General features: G+C 39.7%; 1 protein-coding gene across 15 annotated transcripts in view; it reads right to left on the bottom strand.

Moving 5' to 3' along the window:
* The window catches only part of Kmt2c (lysine methyltransferase 2C), a 326532-nt gene that overhangs the window by 75453 nt on the left and 233707 nt on the right, over window positions 1–17372 (bottom strand). For all 15 annotated transcript variants that reach the window (XM_045160005.1, XM_045160010.1, XM_045160012.1 and 12 more), the window contains 3 exons: window positions 9646–9774; window positions 8074–8193; window positions 3669–3799 (listed from right to left, as the gene is read on the bottom strand). In XM_045160005.1, coding sequence (XP_045015940.1) covers window positions 3669–3799; window positions 8074–8193; window positions 9646–9774 — 380 coding nt within the window. The remainder of the gene's footprint in view (window positions 1–3668; window positions 3800–8073; window positions 8194–9645; window positions 9775–17372) is intronic.

Raw genomic sequence — 17372 nt, 5'->3', positions numbered from 1 at the left:
AATTGACAGAAGAGGGGTGGAAAGCCACAAGTTGGGACATCACACACAGAGACATTGCCTCTTCCCCATAAATGACGGCTGCCCCCACAATCCCTATGGGGATTACCTGCATCCCCAACGAGGAAGGTCCCTTTGGAGGGGAGAGCAAGGAGGGAAAGGATGGTACCAACAAGTGCTGTTTACATACTGAGTACATCCATAAGTAATTTAAAAAAAAAAAAAAACGATGTTACTAATGGACACCAGATGAAATAACACAGCCCAATACCAAAGCAGGATGTGCAAAATCAGTTCCACTACTCTTAAAGGTTCCTTTACCAACAGTTTCCACACTTTGACAAATGGCGAAAGAAAGCGTCTTAAGTGTTCACTGCACTCTACAAGAAAGACCCATAGAAGGGACAGCAGGACATCTCAGTGCTGCCAGAAGGACTGCTGGGCAAGCAGGGGAGTAGAATGGAACAAGAGAAGTCGAGAAAGACAGTGTAAGCAAAAAAAAAACAAAAAAAAAAAAAACAAAAAAAAACCAACCCTAATAATTAAAATTACTGTTTTAAAAAAACAGTGCAAACAAGACTGGAAGGGCATTTGAAGGGAATAAGGAGAAAAGTAGCAGTCCTTAAGGACATATAAAAGTAAGGCATAGAGATAAATAATCCTACATATTCTTAGTGAATTTCTGAACATTTCTACATGGTAGTTATGAACATTTGTATAGATAAAAGAAATGGAGTAAAGACATGCTAAATAAAATAAGATCACATAGTAACTGGCAGAGGAGGAAGAATAGGTATGAATATTTTTATTTTTACAAACAAAAGAAATTGTGCAGAGGTGATAAATAAGATCACACAGTAGCTAGTAAACAATGCAGAGGTGATAAATAAGATCACACAGTAGCTAGTAAACAAGTAGTATTTAACATGAATATAATCATTGAGAGATTAACAGTCTAGGGCTGGAGAGATGGTTTAGCCATTAAGCGCTTGCCTGCAGAGCCTAAGGACTATGGTTCAAGGCTCAATTCCCGAGGACCCACATAAGCCAAATACACAAGGTGGCGCACATGCATCTGTAGTTCATTTGCAGTGGCTGGAGGCCCTGGTGTGCATTCTCTGTCTGCTTCTTTCTCTCTCTATCGCTCTCAAAAAAAATAAATAAATACATAATATTTATTTAAAAAAGAGATTAACAGTGTAACAAGAAAACTAAGCAAGTAATATGGCAATTAAAAATGATTTTTAGGGGGCTGGAGGGATGGATTAGCAGTTAAGGTGTTTGCCTGAAAAGCCAAAGGACCTAGGTTCTATTTCCTATGACCCACATTAGCCAAATGCACAAGGGGGTGCAGGCATCTGGAGTTCATTTGCAGTGGCTGGAAGCCCTGATGTGCCCACTTTCTCTCTCCCTCCCTCTTTCTCTATCAAATAAATTATAAATAAATAAAAATAAAATATTTAATTAAAAAATGATTTTTAGGGGGCTGGAGAGATGGCTTAGTGATTAAGGATCCTGATTCAATTCTCCAGGATCCATGTTAGCCAGATGCACAAAGGGGTGCATGTGTCTGGAGTTCATCTGCAGTGGCTGGAGGCCCTGGCATGCCCATTCTCTCTCCCTCCCTCCCTACTTCTTTCTCAAATAAATAAATAAATTATATATATATATATACATATGGATATATGTATATATATATATTTTTTTTTTAAGTGAATTTTTTAGGGATGGAGAGATGGCTCAGCAGTTAAGGCACTTGCCTGCAGATCTTAACAATCTGAGTTCAGTTCCCTGATACCCATGTAAAGCCAGATGCATAGAGTGGCACATGCATCTAGAGTTCATTTGTAGTGGCTGTAGGCCCTGGTACACTCATTCTCTTTGTCTATCTCTCTTCTATCTCTTGCTCTGTTTGAAAACAAATAAATAAAATATTTAAAAAATAAATCAATAAGTAAAAATGTCTTTTTAAAGTCTAGAAGTGGTGGTACACACTTTTAATCCCAGCATTGGGGAGGTAGATGTGGGAAGATTGCTATGAAGTGAGGTTAGCCTGGACTACACAGAGAAAGTAAGATCCAGCCACAAAATTTAAAAACAAAACAGACAAAAAAATGTTTTAAAACCAATTAAACTTATAAATATTCATAGGAATATTAAGGTAAAAATATAACTCAAGCAAGTTATTAGATCAGAGTTGAGTGAGAGGGACAGATCACACAAATACTTTTTTTTTTTTGGATTTTCGAGGAAGGGTCTCACTCTAGTCCAGGCTGACCTGGAATTCACTCTGTAGTCTCAGGGTGGCCTTGAACTCATGGCGATCTTCCTACCTCTGCCTCCCAAGTGCTGAGATTAAAGGCATGTGCCACCACGCCCAGCACAAATACTCTTTAAATAGTGGAATTAGGACACTCAATGATAAATCTATTCCAGTTTATTTTTAGGTGTGAAGAAATGATGGGGCAGGAATGATGAATAATACACCTTAGGAATCTAGATTTAGAGTGTCGAATCAGATGTTTACACTGCCCTGATTGTAAGCATGGCACTCTTACTAATATTTACCATGGCTTTGAATTCTTCCATGACTTAATGTTTACCAGAAACATTAAGAACCAGAAAAGGTGTCCCTTTTTTGGAATTTATTTCTTAATCAAAATTTCTTCATGTTAAGAGGTGTATTTTGGAAAGCAAGAATTGTTTGGCTTTAGGAATAGTGGCAAACAATTAAAACCCCAACACTCAGGAAGCTGAAGTAGGTCAGGATGACGAGGGCAGCCTGAGCTACAAAAACTAGCCTCCTCTCTTAAAAATTGTAATAACTTATTGGCTGAAATCTTTGGTTATCAGTCCCCAATGTATGGCAAATAATCATTAAAACTGTAATTTGGGCTGCTAAGAATAATTTCCTCAGTAAAATTAACTACTGTACAGTCTGTATTGGCAAATAGACACTTCACTTGGACATGGGTTTGGCCTGTGCACAGGTGACAATGGTCCTCCCACCCACAGTGCCCTATTAAGGCCTCAAGGACAACAAAAAGCTTACAGAACTGGGAATGTAGTTGGCAGAACACTTGTCTAACACCATGGAAAAGACACATAAGTATGTATTATTTTGCTTCAAGGTAGGGTCTCACTCTGGTCCAGGCTGACATGGAAGTCTCTCTCTTGCACTAGGCTGGCATAGATGTCATGGCAACCATCCTCTAAATGTGGACAGAAAAAGAGAGCATGGGCATGCCAGGGCTTATTGCCACTGCAAATGAACTCCACATGCATGTGCCACTTTGTGCATCTGGCTTTACATGCATCCTGGAGAATCAGACCCGGGTCGTTAGGCTTTGCAAGCAAACACCTTAATTGCTGATCCATCTCAACAGCCCCTTATTCTTTAAAAATATTTTATTTTTTATTTATTTGAAAGAGAGAGACATAAAGAGAGAGAATGAGTGCACCAGGGCCTCCAGCCACTGAAAATGAACTCCAGATGTGTGCGCCTTGTTGTGCATCTGGCTAATGTGGGTTCTGAGGAACTGAACCTGGGTCCTTTGACTTTGCAGGCAAACACCTAACTGCTAAGCCATCCCTCCAGCCCCAGCTCCTTATTTTTAAATTCAAAACATTTCCTAAAATAGCAGACTGTATAATGTCACACAAAATATTACCTGTAAATATGCAGGGAATGTTTCTTCAAGCTTATTTTTCCTTTTTCGGTACCTCTTTTTTATTTTTTCAGAGCTTTCAACAATAGAAACAGACTCATCAGCTAGGGTGTCTGGTAACTGCTCACTCCAGCCTGAAATGAGAGTTACACAGAAGGTACAGTTCAGACAAGTGCACATGACGTCATTATGGCTGACCAACACACACCACTATTGTGTGCAAGAAACAGGCTCCTGCATCACAGGACGCAAGTCTGAGTTTTAAGCGTCTCAAAGACTATGTACTTAGTACGCTTCCTATGGTTTCTTGATAACCAACATTTCCTTCCAAAGCAGAAATGTTATTCTACACAGAGTATGTACATATTTCAAAAGCTGAAAATACCAAATATCCATGAGCATAAAGGAGTACCTACTAACAGACTGACAGCAAAAATCCAACAGAAATAACCTTTCTGTACAGTGTCCTAGGCTCAGGCAACACCTGTTTTACATGTGCATCCTTCCATCTAGCTACTGGTTATTTGGACATTTACTGAGAATGTGATATTTTACTGTATAGTGTGAGGACACGTGACTGAGTCTGCTTGCAGCTAGGAACATGTTTACTATAGAATGTTGTGAGGACACGTGACTGAGTCTGCTTGCAGACAGGAATGTTTTCACAAATATGCAATGGATGCTTATTCCTATAATAAAAATGTGGGATTATGTAATTATCAAACAAGTACACCACTTAAAAGCAAACAAGTGAGCAATTGAATGATACTCATATACTTTTTTCATTGAGAAGAAAGTCTTTATTTAAAAAAAATAGTTAACAAAAAAATTAACAAGTTTCACTTAGCAGAATACACCCAAAGGAAACCACAGTACAAAGGAAGCTTTAAGTCAAGGGCTTTCTAATTCCTATAGTGTTAGTATTGTGTCTCAATACTCAAAACTTATTTTTTAAAAGCTTAAACTTAGCCTAAAAGACTTAATCCCAGTACTAGGGAGGCAGAGGTAAGAGGATTGCTGTGAGTTTGAGGCCACCCTAAGACTACATAGTGAATTCCAGGTCAGGCTTTGCTAGAGTGAGACCCTACTTCGAAACCCCCCTCAAAAAAAAAAAAGATTTAAAATAACAATATAAAGTAGAATAACCATGAGGAATGCTTCTTCTTAAATCAGTTCTCCAGATTACATCTCCCTCGTGTGTTCACTGTGAAGTGCTGGGAAAGATCCACCCTTTGTATACTTAAAACTACTGTTAACTCAGGTAACATCACTCTGAAGCATACTAGCAAAATGTTGAGAAAAGCAGAAGAAAATAGTTTTAGTTCACTCAAATTACATGTTAAAAGTTTACAACAGAAACATTGAAACGGCAATTTTCAAATCAGGATTTCACAAACTCAGGATGCAATGCAGATTCCACGGCTTTGCCTCGTTGTAACTGCTCCTCACTGCCTACTGCTCACCCACTTCCTAAAAGCAGAGCAAACAGCACAGCGCTTTCGAAATGAAACATGGGCAGTTCTAATACCACACTGGAGGAGGGAGTGAATCTTCTGAAAGCAACCAAAATAAAAGTTTTTTTCAAAAAAATAATCTTCAACACACACTAGTAATGTAGCCAGAAATAAAAAAAATCTCTAAAGAATAAATGCAGGTAAAGGAATCATAAAAGTAAACAATTGAAATTTTCTGAATTTTGCAAAAATCCAGTTTTTGCAGTTTTGAACTCCAGTTTCCACAGCAGAATGGACCAAAAAAAAGGAGTTTTCCAAGGCAGAAAGATTAACCAGAGATATCTTGCATAAACCTAAGCTCCCCAAAGGGCTCTATTCCCAAGTCTGCCATCATTTGATCTTAAAGGTCAACCAATGCTGCAATAATACAGAGGTCAGGGGAAGCCTGGAAGGCTATGTCTAGTTGAAGGAAGTTAGCTCATTAGGACAGAGCCCTTGAAGGTGTGATTGAGACCAATCCTCTTCCTCTCTTTCCTCCCCTGATGCCATGAGGGTAAAGAGCTTCCTCTGCCATGAGCTCCCAACACAGCATGGTGCCTCAACACAGGCCCAAAGCAACACCACCAACCAACCATGAATTGAAACCTCCAAACCTGCATGCCCAAAAACCTTTCTTCTGTGGAGGTTGATTACTGCAGGCATGTTGTCACAGTGATGGGAAACTAACATAGGGTCTGTTAAACAATGACATCCCTCAACCCCCAAAACCGGTCATCTCCCAGTCTTCACAACCCACAGCAAAGACAAGTGCTTAGCCTGTCACAGAATGTGGTATGAGGGATAAAAATGAAAGTCTTTCCTGAGAATTCACAAAAATTAACCTGAAAATAAAATGTTTTTTAAAACTCAATTTTTACATAACAGATAGACAAAATTAGTATAAACTGAGTATGTTAGTTTAAGCATCCATAACCTAGTAGTAGCCCATTGTCCCAGGAGTAACAAATGCAAATATGGAAGAACTCACCTTCAGTTCAGTTCTTAGCATTTCTAAGGAGGAAAAGGGGCCAGTGAGTGGGGTGTGCAGTGAGGAATGATAACAGTTAGGTGAAGCGGGTTCTCCTGCACCACACATGGGACGAAACAAGCACAACAGATGGAGGCAGGATACATGAAGAGTGACGCCGATGTGCCCCGGCTTCAAAGACTGCTCTAAAGCTAGTGGTTATGTGAAGAAATAAGACTACTGGAAGCAGAAGGAGGACAGTAAGCTTCAGGGGGAAACTGTAGTGTTTACACATTAGAAGCCTGATTTAGGCGCGGTGGCACACACCTTTAATCCCAGCACTCAGGAGGCTGACATAGGAGGATTGCTGTGAGTTCAAGGCCACCCTGAGTCTACATAGTGAATTACAGGTCACTGGGCCACAGTGAGACCCTACCTCAAAAAAAAAACAAAAACAAAAACAAAACAAAACCCTTGATTTAGAACAGGAAAAAAAAAAAATTTAAACAGTATTTGAAATTAAAAAAAAAATCAATAGATGAGAGTTTTTATTAGACATGGGTAAAAACAAACTAAATGTAGATCTAGTGCCAGGTATGGTGGTATAAACCTTTAAATCTCAGCCATCAGGAGGCAGAGGTAGAAAGATCTCTGTGAGTTTGAGGCCAGCCTGAGACTACAGAGTGAATTCCATGTCAGCCTTGGCTAGAGTGAGACCCTACCTCAAAAAAACAAAAGTTTTGTTTTGTTTTGTTTTGTTTTATGTAGAGCTGGGTGTGGTGGTGTAACCTTTAAACACAGCAATTGGGAGGCAGAGTAGGAGAATAGTCCTGAGTTCAAGACTATTGCTCAGAAAAAGAAAAATGTAGGTCTAAGGAAACTATCTGGAGGATAGTAAAAAGACAGATGGGAAATGGGTAAAACAGTCTTGTTACATATTTCAATTGTCTTAATTAGGGTTGCTTATAGCCACATTAAAAGCTTAATTATAGAACTTTCTAAAAATAGACAGCAATTTCTGATTCTTCTTAATCCATTTAGGATCAAAAGCCTATGTATGCCCTTACAAAGGAAGGACTGTTTTAGAGGCAATGATAAAAAGATCCCAGGTCTTTTCATATTCTGAATTAAGAATATTTTTCAAACTATGCAAGCATACAGATTATAATCAAGACTGACTAAAATCCATCAGGATCTTCTCAAGTTAAGAACACAGTGAAGTATTCTAAACTTACAGAAGTACAGCTTAAGCAAATATTTGGCTTTCTTCGAAGTGCTAATTGATGATGACGGAAAGTTCACTTACTATATTTACAAAACACTTTAATTTTGTGAAAAGTTGTTGGTCTAACTTGTTACTTTCAATTAAATAGCATATAAATTTAGTTTGATATGAAGCAGGTAAGGCAGACAAAAAAAAAAAAAGTCTACCAAAACTGACCAGAAAGTATCTTATGCACCAAATGATCCAGTCCCTTATGGTTCATTGTTATTATAGAAATCACATTTGGTATCAGGAAGGGAGGACATAAAACTTCAGAACAGGGGCTAGGAGTGCAGCTCACGGATAGCGAGTGTGGTATAGTGAGCCCCAGGCTCCACCCCCAGCACCAAAGCCAGTATGGAGAGAGTCCGGTGATGGTATATGCCGTCATCATAGCACTATGGAGGCTGAGGCAGGAGTAATCATGCTTGAGAACACTACGGAAAACACTGAGTACTGGTGACCAGGCTGAGCTACAGGATAATAGGCTATCTCAAAATAAATAAATAGCCTACAGGGTTTAAGCTATTTCCTATCAAATCTGATCGCTGCACTATGAATTCTACAGCATTCAAATTCTTCCATCTTGAAGAGGCATGAGGTTGCAGCCTCAGTATTTCATGACTATTCTTTCCAACAGGATGTCAGTCCCAAGGAGGTAAACCAAACAAAAGAGTACAATACCATCGTCTCTGCTTGGTAAGTGCTCAGACATGGAGCCTGAAGAATCTTTCCTGATCACAGATCTTTTAGTTTTTCCTTGTCCAGTCCGACTTCTTTGCCGTACCATAAATCCTCCAATACCTATCCAAACAAAGAAGTTTAGTAAACTGGTAATTCATTTTTCCTTGTAGCTCTACAGTCTGTAAAATCAACTTGCTTTGCACTCAACAGTATGAGCTTTTGTCACACGATACAACTGACTAGTAAGATGCCCACAGAAAACCTGTATCTTCTGTATGCATTGACATACTTCAATTATTTTCTCCCAATAAGGTAAAAAGTAAGGCAATTTTCTCCCAACCCTGACATAGTCAGGAAATGCACAAGAAATTTAAAGTCATGGTAGGACTGGAAAAATGGCTTAGTGGTTAAGGCACTTGCCAGCAAAGCCAAAGGACCAAGGTTCCATTCTCCAGTACCCACAAAAGCCATATGTACAGGTGGTATATGAATCTGGAGTTCACTTGCAGTGGTTGGAGGGCATGGTGTACCCACTGTCTCTCTATCTGCTTCTTTCCTCTCTCTTTCCCCTCCCTCTTTCTCAAATAAAGCCAACAGTTGCGGCAACAGGTGGACCACGTGATCAGGGGCACAAGAACTCTGTTCTGCTCACTGTGTACTGTGCCCTTGCTCATGTCCTTCAGGAACACTGAAGTCAGTTTTAAAGCAGACAGCAGAAATTCAATGCTGAAAATGAAGAGAACTGCCGAAGTATCTACATGAGCAGTTTGAAAAGTCGAATACAGGGCTGAAGAGAACAGCTTGGTGGTTAAGGCGCTCGCCCATGAAACATAAGGATCCAGGTTCAATTTCCCAAGGACCATGCAAGCCAGATGCACAAAGTGGTACATGAGTCTGAAGTTTGTTTGCAATGGCTAGAGGCCCTGATGCACCCATTCTATCTGCTGTGCTCTCTGCCCCAAATAAAATATTTTGTTTTAAAAAAAAGTCAAATACAGGTTCCTGATATAGCAAATATACCGTGGATGCACCCCCTTCAGAGGTCAATACCTTTTTATGGAGCCTATAACCATTCACTTCAAAGACCTTATTGTTCATCCCTTCATCTTTGAGTTGTGGAAGTTTGGACACTCCACAGCAATATGAAATAACCCAATTTAACATGGCCTTCAATTTTTATGTTTGTAGGTTCCTTTTAACATATTTTAAGTCCCTTTATGGTGCCTTTGAAAAGAAGCTAAAATTATTTTTAACCTTTAGTGCAACAACAAGTCTATAAATAAAACAACATATTTTTAAAAATCAAATACAAATTAAAACCACTCTAGTAGTGCACTTGGTAAGCTGGTTAACGTTTGACAGAATGATTTAACCGTTAAGTATACAGGCTTTCAACCTGAGGAATTCATCAGCTAAAGTGAACATTCAAATAGTCTAGTCCTCATTGCACATGACTTTAGACAGTTGTCAGGATGCTGTGTTTAAATTATAATTCAAGTCCTCAATATTTGCTATTATTTGAGTTAGCTAAGTTTTTGGTTACAGTGATTATGTCTAGCTCAGATACTCTACCTGGCCTGTATGGTTTCCTTTTTCTCTTTTTGACACCATCTGTTCCTTCTGTTCCCTTGGTTTCATCATCCATAGCTTCCCGCTCAGGACTAGATTCTGATTTTCCATCACAATCCAGAAGTTCTCCTTCTGAAAGAAATAATACATGTATGGATTAAACTAGAAAAACTATCACACACAGAAACTCTCAGCAAAAAGCCAAGGGTCACCAACCATTCTCATCCTGTGTCCTAGTGGGTGAAGAGACTTCCAAGTGGGTATGGGCACCATGCTACCTTGATGTGGTGTTCTCGGGAGGTGCAACACAGTTAACCAGGGGAAGGGAAGCTGAGGAAGAGCTCAGAAGGACGATGTCAATCTGCACTGTACAAATCCTTCACTTTTAGTTATGCCTTCAGGCCCAGACTCTAAGACCTTTCTAGCTTCGCACTCTCTCCAAACTAGCAACTACAAGTAGACATTAGCCACTCTCTCCTTTCCCGGGTACCCATCATCATTACTATGCATGGAATGAAGCATCCTATGAAAGATATGGCATGGAAAACCATTTTGATAATTCCTAAATCTTTTCCTCCCACACTCAAGATTTCTCTCTCTCTCTCTGAACACACTTTCCCTGCACCTTACTCCAATTGTGCACATACCTTGCTATGATGCCCTTTCTAGTTCCCTGCCTCTTACTCACTCCCCTCCAGTTAGTCAGCTCTTTAAATTGCAACATAGATAACCTTTTTGTTGTTGTTTTGTGTTTTGCGGGGGGTTGTTTGTTTTGTTTTGAGGGCAGGGTCTCATTCTAGCCCAAGCTGACTTGGAATTCATTATGTAGTCTCAGGGTGGCCTTGAACTCACAGTGATAGATCCTCCTACCTCTACCTCCCAAGTACTGGTATTAAAGGTGTGTGCCACCAAGCCTGGCCATATATGACCTTTCTATAAGCGTGCATTAGCTTGTACTTCAACCGTGCATGTCTTCTTCAAACCCTCAGAACACTGTAAATTCAAAGGTGCACTGTAACAGTCTTATATGAAATACCCAGCCTGACTATACTACAAGCACAACAAACTCTACTCAATTCCTTGAATCAGTTAATTCTGAATTCCCCAGCCCCTACCTTCTCCCTAATTCCAAGATTTATTCTAACTCCAGGAAATAAAAAACCCCTGATATTTAGTCAAGGTTACGCACACAGCGAAGCACTCCTCCACACATCATGCTTCGTGATTCCATCAAAGCCCCTGTCTGTGACTGACAGCTCTCCCTCATAAAGCTAAGACCACCACCAACTGCACCCTGGGCACTGTACTTCACAAGTGACCAATACACATGTCACTGAAGAAAGTACATAAAATTAATAAATACAAAATAAATCAAACTTTTATACATTATACGTGTTGTATACTATCAGTGGGGGAAAAAAGACCAGTTTGGCAAACAAACGTTAAGATTAGCTTATCTCTTTCCTTCACTCACTAGTCCAAGAATCCTATACTACATACTTTTGTAATACCATAAACAGGGTATTTAGTTTTATTATGTCAGTAAACTGAATCTATAATCCTGGGCCAATTCCATCACAATCTGATAACTGCTCCAAGGCATTTAATTATGTCATGAAATGCTCATTTATTCAAATTCAGCAAGTAGCAAATATTAGCAAATGCCTTCAAGTAAACTGACTTAGAAGACATGAAAGAGAATCTTGAATTAAAATGATAGAATGCATGAATCCATTCTCCTGAAATTGAAGCTAAAAACACAACTGGGACTGAGGAGATGGCTCAGCAGTTAAAAGGTGTTTATTTGCAAAGCCTCCTGGCCTGGATTCAATTCCCAGTACACACATAAAACCAGATGCATGATGTAATACCTACGTCTGGAATTCATTTGCAGTAGTTAAGAGGCCCTGGCATGCCTATAGTCTCTCTCTCTCTCTCCTCTCAAAAATTAAAATATTTACTTAAAAAATGATCATTGGGACAGGAGAGATGGCTAAGCAGTTAAGGTGCTTGCCTGAGAAGCCTAAGGACTCATGTTCAACTCTCCAGGTACCATGTAAGCCAGACATACAAGATGACATAAGCGCACAAGGTTGCACATACACTCAAGATGGTGCATAAAGTTAGAGTTCAACTGCAATGGCTGGAGGCCCTGATGCACCAATTATCTCTCATACTCTTTTCTCACATTAGAAAAAAAAGAAGGCCAATCTATTGGGCTTGCCTTAAAAAATAAAATCACTTGCAATTTCTTCACAGTACAAAAGCTTCAAAATGAAATAAATGTCTGGTGATAAATTTAAATAAATAAAAGCTTTGAATACTTAAAACTATAAGACACTGAAACTAAAGATACAAATAGTTATCGTATAATTGTAGGCTAGAAGACCACTGTTAAAATTTCCAAATGATCCGAAGCAATATGTTCCAACAACCCCTATCAAAATGGTATGATTCAGGCTGGAGAGATGGCTTAGCAGTTAAGGCATCTGCTTCCAAAGCCAAAGGACCCAGGTACAATTCCCCAGGAACCACATAAAGCTAGATGCACAAAACAGTACATGGGTCTGGAGTTTGTTTGCAATGGCTGGAGGCCCTGGCACATCCTCCCTCCCTCCCACCCCCATAAAAATAAAATATATTTTTTTAAAACAGCAAGATTCACAAATCAGAAAAAAAATGTGTCTTAAATCTGTATGGAAGACATACAAATAGCCAATAAGAAAAGGTACTCAGGACTGGAGAGATGGCTTAGTGGTTAAGGCACTTGCCTGTGAAGCCTAAGGACCCAGGTCCGATTCCCCAGTACCCACCTAACCCAGATGCACAAGGTGATACATGTATCTGGAGTTCATTTGCAGTAGCCAGAGGTCCTGTCATGCCCATTCTCTCTCTCTCTCTCTCTCTCTCTCTGACTTTCTCTCTCTCTTTAAATAAATAAATAAATTTAAAAAAAATAATCAGCAAGAGAAAAATTTTAAATTACAGGTGTTTCAGAAGTATCACAAGTTAATAATGGACTTCATAGACTGGTGAAGAATGTGTGCAACATTATATGTGGAATACTACATTCCAGCAGCTCCAAACTGGAACTGTATAGTTAGAGACCAATATTAAAATCATGGGGCCCCACTCAAGCATACTGAACTTTTAATTAAGAAAATAGAGATATGACTTTAGAACACTAAGGCTAGATATTTTTTCATTATATTGAGACTACACCTTTGGAAATGTTGAGTTCAAAGAATGATTTTGGCAGACAATTCCCTGCACTCAGCACTCAAGTTAAATGAACACAAGCATAATCCGTTTTACTAATTCAAAAGGAGCATATCAAACGCAGCCAACAGTCATTACAGAAGCACCAAGTGGGCACCAGTCTTCTACCAGGAGCAGGTGCTGAGAATTGTGTTTCCCTTGTGCTAAGGGCCGGCATGCATCCTTAAATCTCACCAGAATGACACTCAACGGGGCTGTGCTACTAGTGCATGCACTTCACAAATGGGAAGGCTACCAAGCCAGGCTTGGTGGCTCAGTCATATAATCTCAGCACTCTGGAGGCTGAGGAAGGAGGACCATCTTGAGAATGAAGCCAGCCTGAGCTACACAGGGAGTTCTAGGGCAGCCTGGGCTAGCTAGAGTGAGACCCTGCTTCAAACAAACCATAAAAACGGAGGCCTATAATGTGACAAATTTTAGGTTTAATACAAAACAGCAAAGCAGAGCAGTTGCATTAGAAATCTGACCGTAACAGTAAGAACTGGTGATGGCTGTATTCTTTTGTTCCCTGCTTCTCTCTCCTGCACAGACATACTTAAAAAGCCATGAAACTCATTTTAAGCATGTGTATGTGAGTGTAGTGTGGTAAAATGCAATTAATACTAAATTATAAAAATGGATTTGATTTAGCAAACAGGAAAAAGTATGTGTGTTCTTCACATAACACATGTTTGTCACATGCACACAGAAAACATTCCTTTTACAAAATGATTTGAGATTGAGATACAAATGAGAATGAAATAGTCAGAAAAAGTATATACTTGATTGTTTAAATCTTAAAATGTCTTGATTAATTTTCAATAATTAATGTGATGAAGAAAAGAATGGCAGTCAGTCACAGTGGAAGATACCTATAACCCCAGCGCTCATGATGCAAGAGAAGAGAACTGAGAATTTAACTGGGAGTCTCCTATATGGCCCAAGTTGCTTGAGACCCTGTTACAAAGACAAGTAAGTATTAAAACTAAAGATAACAGGGCTGGAGAGATAGCTTAGTGGTTAAAGTGTTTGCCTGTAAAGCCAAACGATCCAGGTTTGCCTCCCTAGGACCCACATTCAGCCACATACACAAGGTGACAGATGTGTCTAAAGTTCATTTCTAGTGGCTGGAGGCCCTGGTGAACCCATTCTTTATCTCTAATAAATAAATAAATAAATGAATATTTTTTAAGCCGGGTGTAGTGGTGCACACCTTTAACCACAGCACTTGGGAGGCAGTGGTGGGAGGATCACTGTGAGTTCAAGGACAGCCTTCAAAGAAACCAAAATAGCAAGCAAAACTCTTTAGCACACGCCTTTAAGCCCAGGGAGAAGTAGGAGGGTCTCAGTGAGTTTGAGGCCACTCTGAGACTACATAGTGAATTCCAGGTCAGCCTGAACTGAAGTGAGACCCTACCTTATAAAACAAAATAAAACAAAGAAAAAAAATCTTCAAATAAGTTAATAAAGAAATGAGCAAGAAGAGAGCAATAGTAATTTTCAACTGATTTTCTGTTACTCCAACAAAAGGAAAATATAAACTTGGATACAGCACCACTACTTTTTGTGTTGTACTGCCTATTAGCAGTCATACAGAAAATTTTCCAAGGTCTGTCTGTCTGTTCTATTTCTGAAAGGTTATACAGACTCATACTATTTTCGATGATTTGATAAATAATGTAGACTACTCAAGAAATTTCACATCTTGTAAAATGCAGCATTTCCTAAAGGTGCTATGGAGCCATCTTTTCCAGAGAAGTCTTGAATGGCTGAGTACTAAGTTCTCCCAAGTCTCCTGGCTGACACTCATCTGGGAACTCCTAGTTGCACAGACCACGTCTGCACAACCCAAAGCCATGGTCAACCACAATCAAATTCTCTGCTCAATAGTATTTGAAAACCAGCCCACGGTAAGGACCAGAACAGGGATGCCAATGCTACAGAAGGAATGTGAGGAAGCAAATGGTAAGGACAAGGAACACAGGACAGATCTTTTCCAGGTCACCATACTGCTCACCTGGGCTGCTATGGTAGCATTCGTTAAGAACAATCTACCTGCCTCACTCCTGTACTGAAAAGTCTATTCACATCACAGAAGAGCAATAAATGACATCATGCTCTTTCTTCTTGAGAAACACTTGTTGACAGCCCCATTCTATTCCAATATGATAGTCTGCCAACCTGACTCTGGGCATGTCTGTGAAGGAGTTTCTATATTAGGTTAATTGGGGCAAAAAGAGGCACCCTAACTGTAACAGCATGTATAACTGTAATGGTTATTAATAGAGTCCCAAACTGACCAAAAGGAGAAAGAGAATTGAGCAACAGAATTCATTTCACTCTGCATCTTGACTGTGGACTGAATGTGGTTAGCTCCTGTCACCATAATGGACTGTAACCCTTACAACTGGAAGCAGAAATAAATCCTTGCACAAGTTGGCTTTTGTCAAATGTTTTGTCTCAGCAGGAGAGGCACATCTGGTCACTACATGCAGATTCCCAAGTCTCATGGTCATACAAGGCCTACGGAGCTGTCCATCTCTTCACGTCTCCGGTCTTGTCCTCTCCCACTGTCCCCACTCATTACACTCCCGGGCAGTGGTTTTCACAGCATTCATCAAACATGCCGGACACGTACCCTGGTGTTCAAATTATATGACACCACAATGGTGTGTGCTATATGATATGTTGTGCTATATGATTTGAATATATGTCCCTCACAGCCTAATGTGCTTTTGATGAAGCCTCATACTCAATCTCTAACAGGTGGAGCCTTTGGGAGGTGGAGTCTTGCTGGAGGAGGTGTGTTACTGGGAACAGGCCTTGACTTTCACAGTCCAGCCCCACTTACCAGTGCTAGCATCCCCTTGCTGCTACCTCTCTGCTGATGTGGCACAATGTGATGCCCAGCTGTCTGCTTCTGCCATGCTTTCTCCTGCTACGAGGAAACTTTCCATTGAAACTGTAAGGTGAAATAAACCCCTTCCTCCCATGAGCTGTTTTGAGCTGGGTGTTTGTCCCAGTAGCAAGAAGGTAACTGCTACAATTTCCAGTTGTACTTAGTCTAACTATTTTTAAATATTTTATTTACTTATTAAGATAGAGATAAGACATGAGGGAGAGACACATGCCAGGGACCCCTGCTACTACAAGCAAAATCCAGATGTGCATATGGATTTACGTAGGTACTAGGGAATAAAACCTGGGCCTCTGTAAGCAGGTACCTTTAACTACTGAGCCACCTCTAGTCCCTCTAACACTTTTTTTTCTTTAGCTCTTGCCACTGTTGTGACATGTTTTTTTTTTAAATTCTTGCCTTCTAATACTGAAATGAAAAGTCCAAGTAGACAAGTAAGCCTATAAAATTTTAACACTTGTTAGCCGCAGGTGATGTGATGTTCTACATGTTAGTCTATAGCTCAAAATGACTGTTAAGATTTTTGTCTGAAATAATCTCACTGCAGCAGCAACCTGGATTTTAATTCATGTAGATGTAACTACCTTTAATTTTGCAGTCTTGTTAAAATACATCTTTATTTGATTATTTGCAAGAGGAGGGAGGGAATGAAAATGAATGGGTGCACCAGGGCCTCTTGATGCTGTAAACAAACTCTCTCTCTCCCCCACCCTCTCTCTCAAATATATAAATAAAAATATATATTTAAAAATATTTTTATTTTTATTTATTAATGTGAGAGAGATACATAAATAGGCAGGGGGAGAGAGAGAATGGGCACGCCAGGGCCTCCAGCAACTGCAAACAAACTCGTGTGCCCTCTTGTGCATCTTGGCTTATGTGGCTCCTGGGAGTCGAACCTGGGTCCTTTGGCTTTGCAGGCAAGCACCTTAACCATTAAGACATTTCTCCAGTCCTGTTTATTATCTTTTTAAAAAATTCTAGAAATGAATTTGGCTCACTAGTATTTTACTACTTCATTGCTATTTGGGGCAGAGGAGTTTGGTTGCTATCTCCTGAACATAGATGTAGTTTTCAGTTGAATTAAAAACAGGAGTCAACAGACACTCCTTCATGGTGCTCAGCTGTAACAAGGGAGAATTTCCTTTCTCCCACACTTTTTAAATTATACAAAAATCTCCCTGCTATTAGGGTGAAATCTCCTAGCTAAATCAGGGTCTTCCATTCACCTGCCCACCCCCTCGGGCAATGTTATGCTTACCTCTAATGGAAATAAATATTAATTCCAAAGTCTGGGCCACTGAGGAAAAAAAATCAATCCAGCTAAGACAGCCAAACCTACACAGGTTCATCATAAGACCTAAGCTCCTATAAACAGGCTTCTTATGTGACAAAAACTTAAAATTCTTTTCAAACAAGCAGATAATACTCCCAATAGATATTGATTCTGATTTCCTCTGCCAAGCTTCCACTTAAATTTCGGCCTCCTCATTCCAATGACACAAAACCATTTCCTATTGTCTCAAACTGCTATGTTTTTGTTGTTCACTTTTTC

This window comes from Jaculus jaculus, chromosome 10 (genome assembly GCF_020740685.1).
Source record: "Jaculus jaculus isolate mJacJac1 chromosome 10, mJacJac1.mat.Y.cur, whole genome shotgun sequence".
Lineage (NCBI taxonomy): Eukaryota > Metazoa > Chordata > Mammalia > Rodentia > Dipodidae > Jaculus > Jaculus jaculus.
The sequence above is the reverse complement of the archived record's forward strand: the minus strand, read 5'-3'. Positions and strand labels throughout refer to the sequence as shown.